This window comes from Python bivittatus, unplaced genomic scaffold (assembly GCF_059951505.1).
Source record: "Python bivittatus isolate LINGU-HERP-01145 unplaced genomic scaffold, Pbiv_v1 ctg000680_np1212, whole genome shotgun sequence".
Lineage (NCBI taxonomy): Eukaryota > Metazoa > Chordata > Lepidosauria > Squamata > Pythonidae > Python > Python bivittatus.
Genome location: NW_028277095.1, coordinates 5,621,240 through 5,638,547, shown reverse-complemented (window position 1 = coordinate 5,638,547; position 17,308 = coordinate 5,621,240). Strand labels below are relative to the sequence as shown.

General features: G+C 47.4%; 1 protein-coding gene across 1 annotated transcript; it reads right to left on the bottom strand.

Moving 5' to 3' along the window:
• Positions 1-3,816: 3,816 nt before the first annotated feature.
• Positions 3,817-8,829, bottom strand: LOC103064971 (neuropeptide Y receptor type 4-2-like). The gene is made up of 2 exons (XM_088151908.1): positions 8,441-8,829; positions 3,817-5,656 (listed from the first exon to the last, which is right to left on the bottom strand). Exon 2 carries the CDS (start codon positions 5,562-5,564, stop codon positions 4,458-4,460), a length of 1,107 nt encoding a protein of 368 aa, XP_088008034.1. The 5' UTR covers positions 5,565-5,656; positions 8,441-8,829; the 3' UTR covers positions 3,817-4,457.
• Between the last annotated feature and the right edge of the window lie 8,479 nt (positions 8,830-17,308).

Genomic DNA, 17,308 nt, shown 5'->3' with positions numbered 1-17,308 from the left:
TTAATGTTGTGCCTATGCAATTATATAAAATACACAGATGCTATTTGCTGGAAAATCTCCTGTCTCTTGAACCTATAGAGCAGTGTTTCTCAACCTTGGGAACTTGAAGATCTGTGGATGTCAGCTCCCAGAATTCCCCAGCCAGCACGGCTGGCTGGGGAATTCTGGGAGTTGACGTCCACAGATCTTCAAGTTCCCAAGGTTGAGAAACACTGCAACAGAGACATCTCCACCACTATATTAAGATACATTCAGCGAATACTGAAAGATTGGAAGCACACAATTAGCTTAGACAAATATTCCAGAATGCTTAAGTGCTTATAAAGATTGTGTCACTTTGTCGTGTTCAAGAAAATAGTAACGGTCAGGATGCAAAAATCCCTGGTGTAATGTCCCAGATATTGCAGCATCTTTGTCAGGGCATGAAAAACAGTTAACAAACAGATCAAGCAATCACTAGTTTTGAGAATTATGACCAATATCCTATTCTTCACTCTTGACATAACTCATCAGAAGTGAATGAAATCTCACCTCCCCTAATAATTTTGATTACATATGTCTCAGGTCCTGATTGTTACTTAAAGTTCATACATTTAGGAAGAAACCCTTTCGTTTCCTAGCGTGGGGTTTCCGCCCGGTGTGAAGATCCAGAAATGTGAACAGCCCACCTCCCGTTAGTTTGTTAAAGCCATAAACCAAAGAAAAAGAAGTCCTGATTGAAAAGTACAGCTCTGAAAAAGAATATTGCACAAGGCCGGTTTCAACAAACTGGCAATGATTTCATAAAAAGAAATGTCTCCCAGGAGGATTCATAGAGCATTTAACTGGGACAAAATCATTCTGAAATCAAGGTGATTTATATTCCTAGAACGAAAAACGGAAACGAAAAACATGGAGAGGTTGTTCTGCCACAAAAAAGCACACCGCCTTTCATCAGTGCCGCAGCTTGCTCTAAAGCAGTGTTTCTCAAACGTGGCCCCTTGACGATATGTAGACTTCAACTCCCAGAATTCCCATGGCTGACTGGGGAATTTTGGGAGTTGAAGTCCACCCATCTTGAACCTGCCAAAGTTTGAGAAACACTGCTCTAAAGCATTGTACATCCCCTTTGCACGTAGATCTAAAATCTCAGTTCGTACAAGCATACGACCTGCATTTTAGAAGGAGGGCTGGTCTCTGGGCGTGGAAGATTGATTCTCCTAAAGCGGTAACTAGATAGTCCAAATGATTAAAAACCTGCCATAGCTAACGTCATTCTCTTTTCCTTCCAAAAATGCGTAAGGACCTTCAGCACCAAAGCAATAAAACCACATGCAGAATTGGCCACCCGCTCAAATGAAATGGAGCTGACCTTACTGTGATGCTCTCCCATCACACACAATGTCCTGCTACATATCATATAAGCCCAGAACGAGTAGAAGAGTTCAGATCTTTAGAGCAGTGTATCTCAACCTTGTCCACTTGAAGATGAGTGGACTTCAACTTCCAGAATTCCCCAGCCAGCATGGCTGGCTGGGGAATTCTGGGAGTTGAAGTCCGCCCATCTTCAAGTGGACAAGGTTGAGAAACACTGCCCTTGTATGTTCTAAGGATCCAGAGTGTATGATTAGTTCACAGTTCCTGGTCATCAGATTCAGAAAATCATGTTCATTGGACAAGCCATGGTTATTTTAAACATTGGGTCACTATGTCTTGTCAATATAGCCAATCGCATGCAACGTCCTGCTACGCATCCAATAACCCTCTGCAGCCCAGGACAAGTGGAAGAGTTCAGATCCCAGCCGCTCACACCCAGAGCACCAGCCTCAGTCAGCACGCCAGCATTCAGACAGGCCAGGAGTTGTGTCAACCACAGTGGGCTGGCCACAGCCTCCTCCCCCTTGCCTTAGCCCGAACCTTGGGAAAATGTGCCTAAGGGATCCTGGGTGGAGGAGTCTTACTAAAAGCACTAGTCCATGAAATGTCTCCAGAATGGAACAATTCATGGCGTTCTGACACCTACAGCGTACTTGGAGGCACCGTTGCCGAAACGAGGGGTTCTTCTGAATGCCTCACATCCATAAGCCAAGGGGCCATCTGCCGGGTTTCTGGCAGTGAAGTTACGAAGGCAGGCAGTGAGCAACCATGCGCTCCACAGCCTGTGCTGCTCTTGACATGAGTCAGGAAGGAGAAATTCTCTCTACCTTTTCAGATTCTCCATCTTGCTGCCATTTCCAATTTCAGTTGCCTGGTTGGGCCTGAATTTGCAAGTCAATGTGAAGCTCTATTTGGGAGAGCAATTCTGCTCTGCAGGCACGGACGTCTGGGGTCCCCAATGCATTTCATTTAGCTGCCCAAGCCGGTCCCCTCACCCGGACCCAGGCTCTGTGCTGAAGTGTGTCTTGCAGCCAAGGGCATTACGCCCTGCAACACAGCATAGCAGACACGGATGCATATTTACAGTGCCGAATACATAGGAACGTGAAAGAGAGAGACTAACACTGAAGCCTCTGTTTCTTGCATCGTGGCAGTCTCTTTCCTTCCTTTACGCATTCAGCAAACTTAACAGTAGCCTGATTAAAATTTGAATAGGACCATCAGCAAGTTCCTGCTCACAGTAGAGTTACAGATGGGGCTCCCCTTCATTCACCCAGATGAAGGAACTTAGCACCCCTGGACCAACCACGCTATATTGTATATGAAAAGGAAAATCCCTGGTAGTATAGATCCAGTCCCTGCAAATCTGCTCCCTGAAGTATCAGCGTGGCTGCCTTGTGGGAAAGCTGGCCAGCCTGTTGAAAAGTGAGGGTAGAACATGAAAAACCCTTCAGGGACAGACACGGAATAGGGACAGAGGTGGGAGGAAATCTTGGCTAATGAGCTACACTTGATTCACAGCAAATGGGTAGGGTGGAAGAGCTGCATTGGGACTTTTGAGAGGGGCCCCCGCCAGAAAGGGAAAACAGCAACAGCCATATTTGATTTTGTTGCATTGAAATCTAAATCAAGCATAAATGAGTCAGCTTCCTTAATACAGTTTTTTTTTAAAATCCTCACATATAAAATGCTTTTTCCTTCGAGTACATGAACAAATCACAATTCAAAACCACATCCCGCTGTCCTGATTTACACAGGGTAGACCCATTGCCCTCAGCCAGATTACACAATATCAGCATTTACTGCAAGCAGACAGTTTCATTCCTGAAATTTCCCAAGCATTTGTACAATGAAAGAAAAATGTAGACTGTAGTTTGGATGGAGAAATCGAGACAGACCTCTTCAAATCTCAAACGCCATCCAGCCAATGCAATTTTCACAAAATTAGCTTATGTAAGATAAATGCTGACCTAGAGACAAGAAACGCATATTAACTCCCTTGTAAAAAATCAGAAGGAAGCAACGACGCTTTTAAAGCTTCGGCTTTGGGCACCAAAATCTCTGGTTGTCTCTTTCTATATCTAATGATATTATCCCACCCATATTTTCATTTGAAGCATATGAGAATCTAGCAGCACGGCACGATGCAACCACGACAGGTTCTTGATGGCGTGGAAGCCTTTCCACAGTGAATTGTTCGTCAAGCAATTAGGACTTTTCTGAGTTCCTGACACACTGCAGAAAATGTTGGCGTATGATCTGAGATGCTCATGCCAGTCACAGGGGGCAGTGGCCAGGTCTGTTCCACCCCATAAAGGACCCATTTGAATGGAAAGCACAGCTTAGAACAGTGTTTTTCAAACTTGGCAACATTAAGATGTGTGGACTTCAACTCCCAGAATTCCCCAGCCAGCATGGCTGGCTGGGGAATTCTGGGAGTTGAAGTCCACACGTCTTAAAGTTGCCAAGGTTGAAAAACATGATTCTAGAACATACCCAGTGTTCTTCTGTGGTTGCAGAGGTTGGGCACGCTGTGCAAGTTTACTTCCAGGAAATCTTTATCTAGCATGATTGATTGATTGATTGATTTCTGAGAAACAATTTGTCAGGGTCAGCGAACCAGGTACTCACCCACAGCAGGAATTTGAAAATGAGGTGGATGGTTACTTTGCAAAGCATCTGAGCAATTTTGGAGCCCTTGGGTCATATTAGGAAGTTATGCAATTCCTCAAACATCTCTCTCAATACATTTCAATGTATTTATATTCTCTAAGAAGCTTTCAGATCACCCAGTGTTTAGGTAGACTAAAGATTTGGGCTCAGGAACAAAGAGAAAACCTGACCTCCAAGTGGCCAATACATTGGTCCCTAAGAAATTTGAGTTCTCTGGGCCTCCAAATCATTCTCTATTTCTGTCAAATTTCACTTCTCTCTCTCTCTTCCCAGCAACTTTAGAGGATCCCTGATATAAGTTTGGTTATAAGACGGGAAGCAGAAGACTTGGAAAGATGCAAACACAAAGAGTGGAGCTGATCCACACTTTGCCCAGTGTTGAGGAAAGGAGTGGTTGCTCTCGGGAGGTCCTGCATGGGATCCAGCCATCACGCAGGGGCACTGGTACCACCCTCACTATGGAGCGAGGCCTTGGAAACCTCTGTGCTGATGGTGGAAAGAGGGAAATTCTCATACTTCTCCTTCTCACGACTACAGCTGCAGCGATACAGCAAGGCCTTGACCTCCTTCTGAAAATTGCTGTTGAGGAACCCGTAGATGATGGGGTTGATGCACGTGGAAGCCATGGCCATGAGATGGCAGAGGGAGAAGATTAAGTTATAGTAACACACTGAGATCTTCTCGTGGTCCCAGTCATAAAGGGCATTGAAAACCATGAGGGGAAACCAACAAGCAGCAAAAGCAACCACAATGCAAGCCAACATGACATTGACCTTCCGGTGGCTAGTGGCCCGGGAACCATCCTTTGCTCGTTCCACCATGTCCTTCCGGCGCTGAAGGCGTAGGAAGATGCGGAAGTAGCAGGCAAGGATGAGGAGCAAAGGTAGGCAATATTGGAAGAGCAGGAGGAAGGTAGTGTAAGACAGGCGATGCTGATCAGAGGGCCAGTGCTCAATGCAGACCAGGTGATTGGCAAAGGAGTCAAAGGGAAGGCTTAAGTTTTGAAAAGGCTCATTGGTCAAGATGGTGAAGGACAGGAAGGGCAGAGAAATACAGCAGGCCACCACCCAGGTGAGAGCTACAGCCATATAAGCATGGTTGGCTGCTGGTTTCCATCCAGTTGGGTTGATGATGAGCTGATGCCTCTCCAGAGCAATCCAGACCAGGGACAGGATGGACACTGTGACAGAAACACACTGAACAAAGGGGCTGACCTTGCAGATTACTTCTCCCAAGATCCAGTGATCCATCAGGGTGTAAATGACTGTGACAGGCATGCAAACAAGGGACATGAGGATGTCAGAGAAGGAGAGGTTGGCGATGAAGATGTTGGTGACATTCCTCATCTCCTTCTGCTGCACAATGACACACACCAGGCAGAGGTTGCCCATCAACCCTACTGCGATGATGGCGCTGTAAGCCACAATCAGGAAGGTGCTGTTCCCCACCGACACGCTACAGGACATGCCGTTCTCTTCCAACAGACTCAGATGCTCGGAGAAGTTCAGATAGAGGAGATTCAGCAGCTGGTCCATAGCACTTCCTCCTCCTACCTAGCAGATGGAAGGATGGAGCTTCTCGCCAAAGGAGGCAGCAGTTGTTCTACCGTGTTCACCCAGGAATTACCCTGTGCCAAGGAAGAATTAGTGCACTGATTACATTAAAAAATATGTTAAACCTCAGCAAACATTACAATTAGCATTTATTAAGGAAAAAAAACCCTTAGTTTATAGTATCATATAAACTAAAAAGCAATGCAGCTATGCAACTATATTTCTAAAAAAAAAACCCCATGTTTAAAAAAGAAATAGCCTGCTGCATAAAAAAAGCTATATGGTGCAGACAGAGAGGACCCCCCCCCCCAATTTCTATGCTGTTTAGAGAACAAAGAGAGAGGGGTAGGGGATAAAAATAATTTAATAAAACCAATAAAAATTAAACTAGAAACTCAAAACAAAGCCATAATCCTAAAATTAATCCTAAATCATAGGGAGAGAGAGAGAGAGAGAGAGAGAGAGAGAGAGAGAGAGAGAGAGAGAGAGAGAGAGAGATGGCTAAATATACTGTAGATGATAGATTTAGATGATAGAGATGGATAGATGGCTAAAGATAGATAGATAGATAGATAGATAGATAGGAGAGATTTTTCCCCAATGAACTCCGTGACTGGATTCACACAACCTATTGAACTGGGTGAATTAAAAACCTCAAGGATATCTTAACATATCGCGGTAAGCTTGGTTTACTTCAACCTTGGTTAATATTTTCATGGCTCTGAGCACTGATTGAGGCCAGCCCATTTGTTAGTTTATGGTTCAACAGATCGTTTGAGCCCAGACAATGGATCGATTTAATAACCAAGTTGTGCAGACTCAGCCCTGGCTCCAGGTTATCTCCTATCCAGGCACTGACCAAACCCCAGATCGGCTCAGCTTTCACGGTGTGGCTGCATCCGGTGCTTCCATGGGGCCAGAGCATATGCAGGTGGCAATCAGACAATCGAAACCCTTGTCCCTTTTTCATGTGCATCACCCTTGTGGGGCAAAGTTTGAATTGCACAGTCACAGCTGCCAGCTTGACTTATTTGACACTGGACCCCCAGGTGCCCCTGCTCAGGACGACTTATATATTTTTGGCCCAACCTTATCCTAAAAGAGGGCTGAGTGACCCTTTTCTCTCCAAAAGCTGAATTTCAAGAAGGGGGGCCTATTCACACCTGTGCGTAATGATATTGAGATAGATAGATAGATAGATAGATAGATAGATAGATAGATAGATAGATAGATATTGGGCATGGTCACATTAAAAACTGGCTCAGGCCATATTTTTAAAATGCCAGTGCCTGATCATTCCCAAATAATTAACACCAGCATGGCACTGAATAAGTTAACATTGGTGGGAAAACAGGGAAAAAACCCCCAGTGTTGAAGTCCATGCCATTAAATGTTGGTCTCAATTTCAACCATTCTGAAAGCTGTAAAATAGGAGGGGGGGTATGTACCTCCAGGAATACCCACCCCTATCCTACAACCTTGGGTTGCGAATTTTATTTTATTTTTATACCTTGAAGTATCATTTCTGTGTGAATGCTCTCGAAACAACACTACACTTTCCCGCCAGTCATAGCAAGGGGCTGATCTTGGAAAGGAAGGTTGGAGCAGCTTGAATGGAAGACCACCAGGTGATCCATCCAATGACGCAAACCACTTCTGGATCTTTGCTAACTCATGAATTGCCAGGTGTCTCAACAGAGACTTTTACTTTTTAAGATTTTTCGAGAGCAACCTCTCTGCCAGCATCAAAGACCAGTTCCCATTCCTTCAAATAAGGTATTTGGGCTGGCTGGGGAATTCTGGGAGTTGAAGTCCACCCATCTTAAAGTTCCCAGGGTTGGGAAACCCTGCCCTACACCTTTTCCCTAACAGCGCATTTACAGCTCAGACCATCCAGATCTCTTTCGGGTCGCTTCTGTTATCCCAATGTGTCATTTACCCAGCCTTAAAAAAAATAAAATAAAAAATTGGGAGGAGCACCATCTGGATTCCATCGACCTCCACCACAACTCTCCTGCAAAGGGAATCCGTAGCAGTCATCGGCGCCCACAGCGGCCGGCCGACGTGCATCCCACGCGGACGCCACCCGAAGAGCCAGCGCTCTCCCGGTCTGCGAAAAAACGCCTCTGCCGGATCCCGCGCCCAGCTGCGCCCGGGCTGGGGGCTGCGCGCAAGCCGGGGCTGGCCGCTTCGGCATCCAGCGAGGGTGCGCAGACCGTCCCACCCCCGCTCGGGACGGCGCTACAGCTGAGCTTCCAAAGGCGCCTCCCTTCTGTAGGACCCTGGCCCGATGCGAAGTTTCCGAAGGCACCGCATGTCGCGGGGCTTTCCAGAAGGAGCCCCGACCCCGGAGCCACCCAAGACCGACTGGCATTGCTCAGCCGTCTCTCCTTTCTGCACCAGCCTCGCACTCTTCACTGGGGGGGGGGGGGGGGGTCCTGCTTTGGAGGTTGCAGGCTTCCCTTCCGCCGTGCCGCAAAGGGCTACCCCCCCACACCCGCCTTCCTCTTAACCCACCATCTGTGGGCAGGACGAGAAAAATGCCAGCCAAATGGACTCGGCGTCTTCGCTTTACCGGGCGGCTGGAGCTCCGAAGCAGATGCCGCCTTCTCCCCCCCCCCGGCCCCCTGCCTCCCCCTCCCCGACCCCGCCGCTTGCCTTCTCCCGGCCACGGCCAGATGTTGCGTAGCTGCGAGAGAGACTGCCGGAGTCTCCCGGGCTGGAAGAGCCGGCTTGCCTGCGGACTGGGGCTGCCCGGGCTCCTCGGTCGCTCCGCTCCGCTCCGCCTCACGCGGGGCTGGGCGGCGGGTGGCTCCAGGAGGACGGAAAGAGCAGCTGTCGGGGCGGGGGGCTCTTACCTACGCGGGAGCGGTGCCGCTGTCGGGGTCCTAGAGGAAGGGGCCGCGACGGGCATCCAGCAGGCGGGGGGCGGAGGGCTGGGAAGGGGGAGCAGCCCGGGCGGCGCAGAAACACACCTCTCGCCGCCGGCCGGCCGGCCGGCCGCCCGCCTCGCCTCGCCTCGCCTCCTAAGCGGCTAACTAGTCGGCAGCGTCGGGCACGGCATCCGCTCAGCCTGGCTCGCTCCTCTTCTCGCAGCGGCTCAGCCCTGCCGCGCGCTGCCTCCCTCCCGCCCTCTGCGCAGGTAAACTGCGCCTAAGCGCTCCGGGCTCGGCCAGCAGGCGCCGCCTCCCTCCTCCCTCCCAAGGAGACCTCCAGGTGGGAGGACAGCGGCGAGCGAGGAGCGGCCGGGCGCTCTTATGCGGGCGCAGCACAGCCGCCGCGTCGCCCAAACCCCTCCTTTGGGAGGAGAGGGCTTGGCAGGCAGCCTCCCCTCCCCGGCTTCCCCACGTGGGGACCCCTCCCAGGCCTGGCTTCCGCCCCCGCCTCCCGGACGGGCTCCGGTGCGGGCAGCCCTGGTAAGGAGGTGGGCAGCGTTTCCTCCGGAGGGTTCCCTGGCATTGGGTGGGACTGTGGGGAGCCAGAGGGGCAGCAGGTGGTGGGAGAGGGGGGTGCCCTGGGAAAGGCAGGACATTCCCCCAAGACCCCTTGGTCACCTGGACACTCAGGGATGTAAGAACCCTGTACTCTGCCAGGGAAGGGGTTACATCAGGACCCTTTTCTCCTTTTGTAGACATTTCATCTTCATCCATGAAGCTGAAGAAAAATCGGGAGGAAAACCTGCAAGTGCACTATGCAAGTTGGGACTCCTCCCTCCCTCCCTCCCTCCCTCTTCTATCCATCCATCCATCCATCCACCCACCCACCCACCCTTCCTTCCTCCATTTATCCATCTCTCCAAAAGTGCCATTTGATGCACACACTGTACACATTTGCAGAAACCTGGAATAGCTTTTCCTGGGCAATCTCTGCTCTACTAGAACCTAGTGCAAATTAATTTGGGGCCGTGGGGGCCCCAGAGACCCATCTGGTTTTCTGATCCCATTCTTCCTGGACAGAGAGCCAGGAGGCATCTCCAGTACACACCCAAGTTCTCAGTACGCTAACTTTTCCTCTATATCTGCCCATCCATCCACCTTGCGGACTAGCCCTGCAAACAGGCCCAGTTGTCCTGCCAGAGGACTCTCCCCTGGACAGGAAACCCCAAAGACCACTCATTTCCCCGCAGGACGAGCATCACCATCTGCAGGAATCTGATTTTCTGAGTCCCCTCGACTGATGGACGGCACCTCCACTGACCCACCCAGCACTCGTACACCAGCTGAGAAGTTGCCTCCTTCTCATTTCAAATTTCCCCAGACGCTCCTGAAATGTGAATGAAGGGCACTTTTTGAAGGATGATGATTTTATTTTTAAAGAAGGAAAAAGGAGAAGAAAACAAACAGGCAAAAAGTACACCTTTGACTAGCACACAAAATCTTCCTTAGTCAAGCTAGTCTTTTCCTATTTTCTTCATGGGGCTATGCATTTTCTCTGTGCTTTGGCGAATGCTAAGAAGCTTCCTGCTCTGACCCCAATTAGTCATTTCCCACCTTTGCCTTAACTAGTTGCCTACTCCCCACTAGGGACCTATCAATGTAGCCAAGTCTCACTCTTATATAACCTTCCCTTGCTGATGCCCGAGCCGTGCGGCTCTTGCCCCAAAGGCATTCTAAGCAACCCTGGGGAGTGGGGAGAGGTTGAAGGGCTACCAGACTTGCCCAACAAAGACAGCCTGTTGTGGGTGGTTTGTCAGGGCCCACCTCTCCCATCACTTGCACCCCTGCAGCTGATTGAGAAAGGGACCTTATTTAAGGATACGGAATTAATCAGTAATGCTTTGCTAACCATACTCTGGTCTCTGTTCATCCTTAATTCTACCCATACACTGTTCATTTAAACAGTGGCTCCCTCAACCAGCAACAGCTGCAAACACTCTGAAGTCACATCCTTTACGCGCTGTGGGAAATTAGGGGAGTGGGAAGCAAACCGAGCCAAGGGCTTACATGTGCCCCCCATCCAGAGGAACGAGCGGTGCGCTGAAGAAGCAAGTGAATGGCAACGATGGGATGCGCCAAGCAAGCATTTTGCCCAGGCACTTCCCTTTGTTGCCCCTGCATTAGCGCAGAGTCAAGAGCAACCAACTGGACTTCAGCTGAGATCTGCTTAATGCTGCTAACGTCGCACCTTCTCTTCCAAATACAGACGAGATCAATTCTGGTTATTTTATCACAGTTGAAACTGAGCAGGCAAAATCTTCAGATTAAAATCAAGTAACGGGTACATGTATAATCGATATCTGAATGCTCATGGCTCAGGAACCGGTGAGACTTCTCAATAGGCCCTGTGATTTTTTTAATCCTTTGACAGCAGTGTAGAAATATTGGGTCTGGATCTCCCCGATTCAATTCCGTTGGCTGAAGTCATGGTCCTGGGTCCAAGGGCCCCGAGAGACAGAGAAACAGGTTGCATTCTCTACTTTCAGAGCAACTTGTTTAGAAACTTCCTCTCCAAGAGGCCATCAGTAAGAAAAGATGGAGCCGGATATCTATCTTCATATCTAGGGAGTTCAATGCCAGACCATCTTCATCATCTTCATCTTCATCATCATCATCATCATCATCATCATCATCTTCAAGTTAAAGAAATGAGTACTACTAAATCAGAAATGGCATTTGCAAAGTGGGTCTGAGTCATTGTTCCTCCAGTCATCATTGTACTGTTATTGCTATTACAATTATTTAAACATCATACTTTTCATATGAAGTCTCAGAGCCGTTTGCAAAATGCAATTTAACGTGCAGAAAGAAAACAGCCATTTTTTTCTTTGTGCAAAACATACAGAGGAGCCAGCAGACTCACAGAACTTTATATTTAATAGAGAGCCCATGAAAATATTATCAAAATATCTGTCTGGAGGGAGAAAATGCCAAGTGAGCTTCCTTAGGGGGCAGATTCCATAACTGTGGGACTCCCACTGAACATGCTCTGTTGCTCCAACCTTCCATTGGAGCTCTGCAGGTGGAAGCACCTATAGAAAGGTCAGAGAAGAACCTCTCAGGACTAGAGAGAAAGCATCAAGGCTGTCTGTGGGTGGGTGGGGGTCAAAAAGGTCAAGATGGTTTCCATGATTGCTATAGGAGGGCAGAGGAAATGGCCTTGAAGGATAGGAGGAAGAGCTGCTACCAAAGCTATGGTCAGATAAGAGGGGTTTGAGCTGGGCCAAGAAAGTAACGTGAGAAAACGTCTCAGACCAGCCCCTCCCTAGTTCACACATAGAGAAGGGGGGGGGGAAGCACATTCAAACTTGAAAGATTCTGTTACTAGAACTGTTACAATGAAAGTGTCCTGGCCCACATGGCATTGGAGTCTTAGTCTAGTCTACCTTGTAGGGCTGGCAGTTGCACTGAGACACCATCTTGATGTGGCTGTTTTAGTATAAGGAGGTTCCAGTCATCCCTGGCTAGACAACTGGGTTAAGCACACAAGCACCTAAGCAGATTTTCCAAATAACTAAGTATGTCCATGGACAAGGCCCAAGGAATTGGCATTGGCAACTTAAACTGGTATCTTGCATGAATATCCAGCCAGTGTCAGTGCTGGCAATAGAGAGAGGGAAGGGTAGTTCAGAGGAGGTCTAGAATAGAGTAAAGCAATGTTTTGGACCTGGATCAGGAGACAGAGAGAGAGATTGGGCAACCCAACTAGCAATCATCCAGGTGTGACAAAGTCAAGGCGGAAACCAGCTGCTTTGCCATCTCTGTGGTGAGGAATCACTTGTCCTATGAACACTTGTTAAATGGTTATATGTTTTGGTGGTTTCTGTTCCTACTCTCGTTCAAGTCTGCCCCTGTCAGGCCTCCTCTGAGATATAGAACCTAGGAGTTCAAATCAACGGGGTGCATTCCCTAAAGAAGGAAAGATACAGATGTTAGGATCCCAACCCTGCTTTACACTCATGGATAGACATGGTGGCATTCCTGGATGCTTGATTGCTGAAAGCAGCCTGCGTGAACCACTTCTGCAAGGGGAGAGGGTCAAAAAAGCCAAGATGACAGCTCACGACCCCCTCCCCATCTTTCATTTTTAACTTGTTAATTAGAAACAAATTAAACAGTAAGCTGGAAAGCAAAGCTCCGGTTCCAGCATTGTCTTTGTTAAGAACACCGTGGGCAGCTTTCCCAAATCAGGATCCCAGTTTGGCCCGAGGGAAGCAGAAGAGATGATCAGAAAGGGGCTGACTTTGCAGGAACGGGTGGAGCTGACTTGTTTGGCTGTTCAGTTTTAGCATGTTCGGGGGACTTAAGGGTGGGGTAGGAGCAGGAAGCCTCTGCCCCCTCCCCCATGGCCCCCCCTCCCATGGCCAGAAACAAGGGTATCAAAACTTTGTGGCAAAAAGGCTGAATTTTGGTGTCACAATTCTGGACTCTCTTGGCAGGGAGAGGGTGTTGAGGGCTTTTCAGCATGAAAATGGAAGCCTTTCGCTCTCAAAGGCATTCTGCTCCTACCTGTACTTCAGAAAACAAAACGAGCCATTTTGCAGTGATCTTGGATTGTTGGGGCACAGTGGCCTCCACAGGAGGGCAAGAGGGGGCCGAATGGGGAAAGGAGCATCGTGCATCTTGATGGAAGCCACCTTTGTTTTGTATGTATGTCGTGATATCACACACAAGTACAGTAGGGTGGAGCTGGTGGCCTGATGGCGAGACACTGCTTGCATCGAAATGATGACATCTATGGGGGGAACCAATGAGGTGGTGGCAGGATTTTACAAGCTGTAGGTTTTACAAGAATGCTTCTGCAAATTAAAACTGGCTGGCCCAGGCCTTTGTTCGGAAGTTATGTCCAGAAAAACAACAACAACATTGGAACAAAAGCAGGTCCTGTTTTGGAACTGTCCCTTATCTGCTTCTTGTGAATGTCTGTTGACCTGGAGTGAAGAAAATGCTGAGCTAAGTGCCATCTTGTGGAGCAGGACTTTTTCCTTATGGATCTAATGCTTTGGTTTCTGTGAAGGCTGAGCTCGGGCCACCAGAAGCCAGCCTGAACTATAGACCGGCGTGGGCAAGCAGAGATAGGACATTTCACAATGGGAATCACGGTTGCATTGCGAATTATTTTATGAGCTTCTGTTCTGTGCCCTTAAACATTCTCTGTAGACCTTTGCTTGTGATGAAGCTTATTTTTAAAGCTATAAAAATAAAGCATCACAGAGAACAAAGACTGTTAAAGATAGAAGACCAAGCCACCCACTTGGGGTTCTTCAGTTGAAACCTTAAATCTCCAGTTGTTTTATCAGAAAGGACACCCTCCTACATCTGAGGGTCAACAGCAGAGAGAACAGAACCTTTCTAAAGCCCCGTGGCTGGATTCACACATTTTGCTAAACCAGGGTTTGTCCTAAGCATGGCTTGTTGAAGAAGACATAGAGGCCTGATGCATGCACAATTCTAAGCTACAGATGATAGTTTACAAGCCACAGTGGCAAGGTTCATAAATCAGGGATGGCTGGGACACAACCATGTGTGTGCGCGCGTGTGTCAATTGATGATGGTGCACAGTGAAAAAGGCCTAACAGACTTGTGGGTAGGGCTGGGAGTTTTCATTTATTCTTGGTTTTGGAGAAGAAAACGTGTAAAAAAAATATCGTTCCATGTATATAGTTGAGTCTTCCCCACCTCAAAATGGAGAGAAACTGTGTCATCATCTTGTGTCTGTGGCTGTTTACCTCTGCTGTGAATTGCAGCAGGGTGGCACAAAATTTTGATGAGACAAAGGCTGCGTGTGCTTTTCAAAAGCATTCAGGAACCACACTTCGAACACGAGAAGGTCCATCAGAGTAAAAGAAGCTGAACACCGGGATGCACACAAATTTACTCAACCCATATACGCATACACACATTCCAACCCATTTAAGTTCATAGACCCATAAACGCACACACGTAAACACACAAACATTCATATGCCCCACACACACTCACCTGCGCACATTCCCCTGTACATCCTTGCACGCACCTAACTTTCAGAAGCTGATGCCACACAGCATTCTAGGCCAAGCCAGGCAAAGCACAGGATGGTCTAGCGTGATGTTGGAACCTCTACGGTGGCATGTAAAGCAGATGCAGAAAAGGGTTGTGAGAAGAATGCAAAGGCCACCTCCATGGCTTGGAGCCACTGATGTCAAAGGAATTTCCTGCCATTTTCCAAGCTGAAGGAAAGCAGCTGGTGAAGGATGCAGCTGGGCAAAGAAACACACTACCAGATGGAGCCTCTGGAGACTTCTGCAGAAGTTTCCAGGATCTTTGATAGGATGCAGGAGGAAGCGTAAGCAGAGAAGTGATCGGAAATCACAAGCCACCCTCATTTTTCTGAAGAAGAAAGTCTCCAGAGATGGAGCAGAGGCAGAGGCAGAGGCAGAGGCAGATAGTTTGGGAAAGGAGCAAAGTACAGACGAGAAATCAATAGTGCCCCTCAAAGAGGGACAGCTGGATAGCTTAATGGTAGCAAGCAAGAACTATACCACATCTGCCAGGCTGAACTCATCAGTTAATCAAACCAAGCTTTTAGTTATTAATCAGTGGGGAGAATGTTAAAAAATAGAATGAGATATGTTGGACTTCACTTCTCATAATCTGGTAAGGGATGGAAGGGGGCTAAAGGGGTTAAAGTCCAACATCTGGAAGGTATCAGGATGGCGAAAGCTGAATAGAATGGCAGGAGAAACATGGATTTGAGGAAAGTACCTCTCTCTCACCATACATTTATAAAGAATCATTGGAACCATCATTGGTCATACTGTGATCCAGTAATCAGACCTAATGGTCCACTGCTGATGGTCCACTGCAGTAAATAGAGAAAGGTAGCTTTATTCGTATAACAAACTTAACCTGATTGCTGAATTAACCTACTTTTTGGATTTGCTCAATACATTGTACCATAAATTTACCATAAGGGCTGGAGTTGTACAACTTGATAAGTCACAGAAAAACAAAAACAAGCAAAGATTAACAACTAAGGTTCGGATGTTGCCAAAGCATCTGCTAGGTTTTTAACTGCTCTGGTGATGCCTGTTGTCCAAACATTACCAGGCTAAGACAACTTCTTACATTCCCTGAATTGCTGTAAGGAAGGTTGAAAAAGAAGTATTAGATCTGCCCATTGTGCTAAGTTTTGATATAATGTGCTTGGCTCGGACTTAGCATGTTGTGTGCATCCAGCCATTGAGTTTCATAACCCTGGTTTATAGTTTAGTACACTGTGTAAACCCAGCCATAATGGTTTACTCAATAAACCTAAACAAAATTAAACTTTACAAACTAAACAAATTGTCACTTTACAGGATGTGCAGATCAGATTGAAATCTTTAAGACAACCTTCCTTCTGAACAAGTAACGCACTTAAATCATGCTTTTACTTTCTCCAAAATTTCACAAAGAGAATAATCTTAGATAGAGATTCAAATTAATAGGCAAATAAAGTGTGAACTATTTATTAGTGAACCATTGGGGGGGGGGAAGCAAATATTTAATTGAATAATCAGCAGCATCCCTGGGTGGGGTCAAAATTTGCAAGATGGTGGACCTGGCATTGCAATCAAAGCTCCACTCCACTCTTTTTGTACATGCGTTGACATCACACTCAGCTACAAAAGAGGAATGCTTCAACTGCAATGCCACAACCTCCATCTTGCAGAACTTGACACCTCCCCACGGACACCAATGCAACTGGTAGAATAAAAATAAGCCTATGAGAGTTGAGTTACAAGAATGACAGAATGACAGAGTTAGAAGAGAGGCGTGTCAATAGGAGGAACTGGAGGATTACCATGTCCCCTGCTTTCAAGACCCAGGACTTGGAATCAGATGGATTCTAGATTCACCCCTCCCACTTTGGGGCTATTAACCCATATTATTTCTAATCATCATTGGGGCGAGATTTTGATATCTTTTTCTATAGTTTGCCAGCTCAGAAAGGATAATTGAGCTATCACTGTCAACGTGGAGCAGATGCAGAGCTTCTAGACCAGGGCTTCTCAACCTTAGCCACTTTAAGGTGTGTGGACTTTAATTCCCAGAATTCCCCAGCCAGCTGACTGGGGAATTCTGGGAATTAAAGTCCACACACCTTAAAGTGGCTAAGGTTGAGAAGTCCTGGTCTAGACTACGTCAACAGCAGCTCTTTGCTAAGACAACATCTTTTCCCAGCTGGGATAATTGAAGAGGGAGGGAGCTGTCCATGGTCCTGATCATCTCTTCCCTATCAAGACTAAGCTAAGACATAAACTGCCTTGCCTTGCCATCTCCTGACTTAATGGCTAGGTTTGCAGAAAACGCTAAACCATGGTTTAGAAACCAGTCTAGCTAAGCCAGACAGGGCCCTCTGGAGAGCAGCCACCTCTTTCTCTTTCCTTCTCTCTCCACAGAGCATCCATTGCATTGCGGCGGGGTGATCGGGTGAATAAGTACAGGCTACACTGCAGAGATTACGCCAAAGCCAGAAAAGGCTGCTTGGTTGACAAGAAAGATGGTAATGCAGCCATGGAGGATAGCTTTATTTCCATCTTGAGGAACTAGCCAGAGAAACATCATTACTATTTACTGGTACAGAAAGAATGGGCTGTTTTAGTATATATGAGGTTTTTAAATTTCTCTTTAATTGACGGAAATTAGAAAATGTTTTCTCCCTCCAATGGAATGAGTCACTCTGGATTATTTCATTTTCATTCCGTTTATTTCTCTCCCTCTCTCTCTGTATTTCATTAGCGTGATAAATCTTGTTTGGGGGTAATC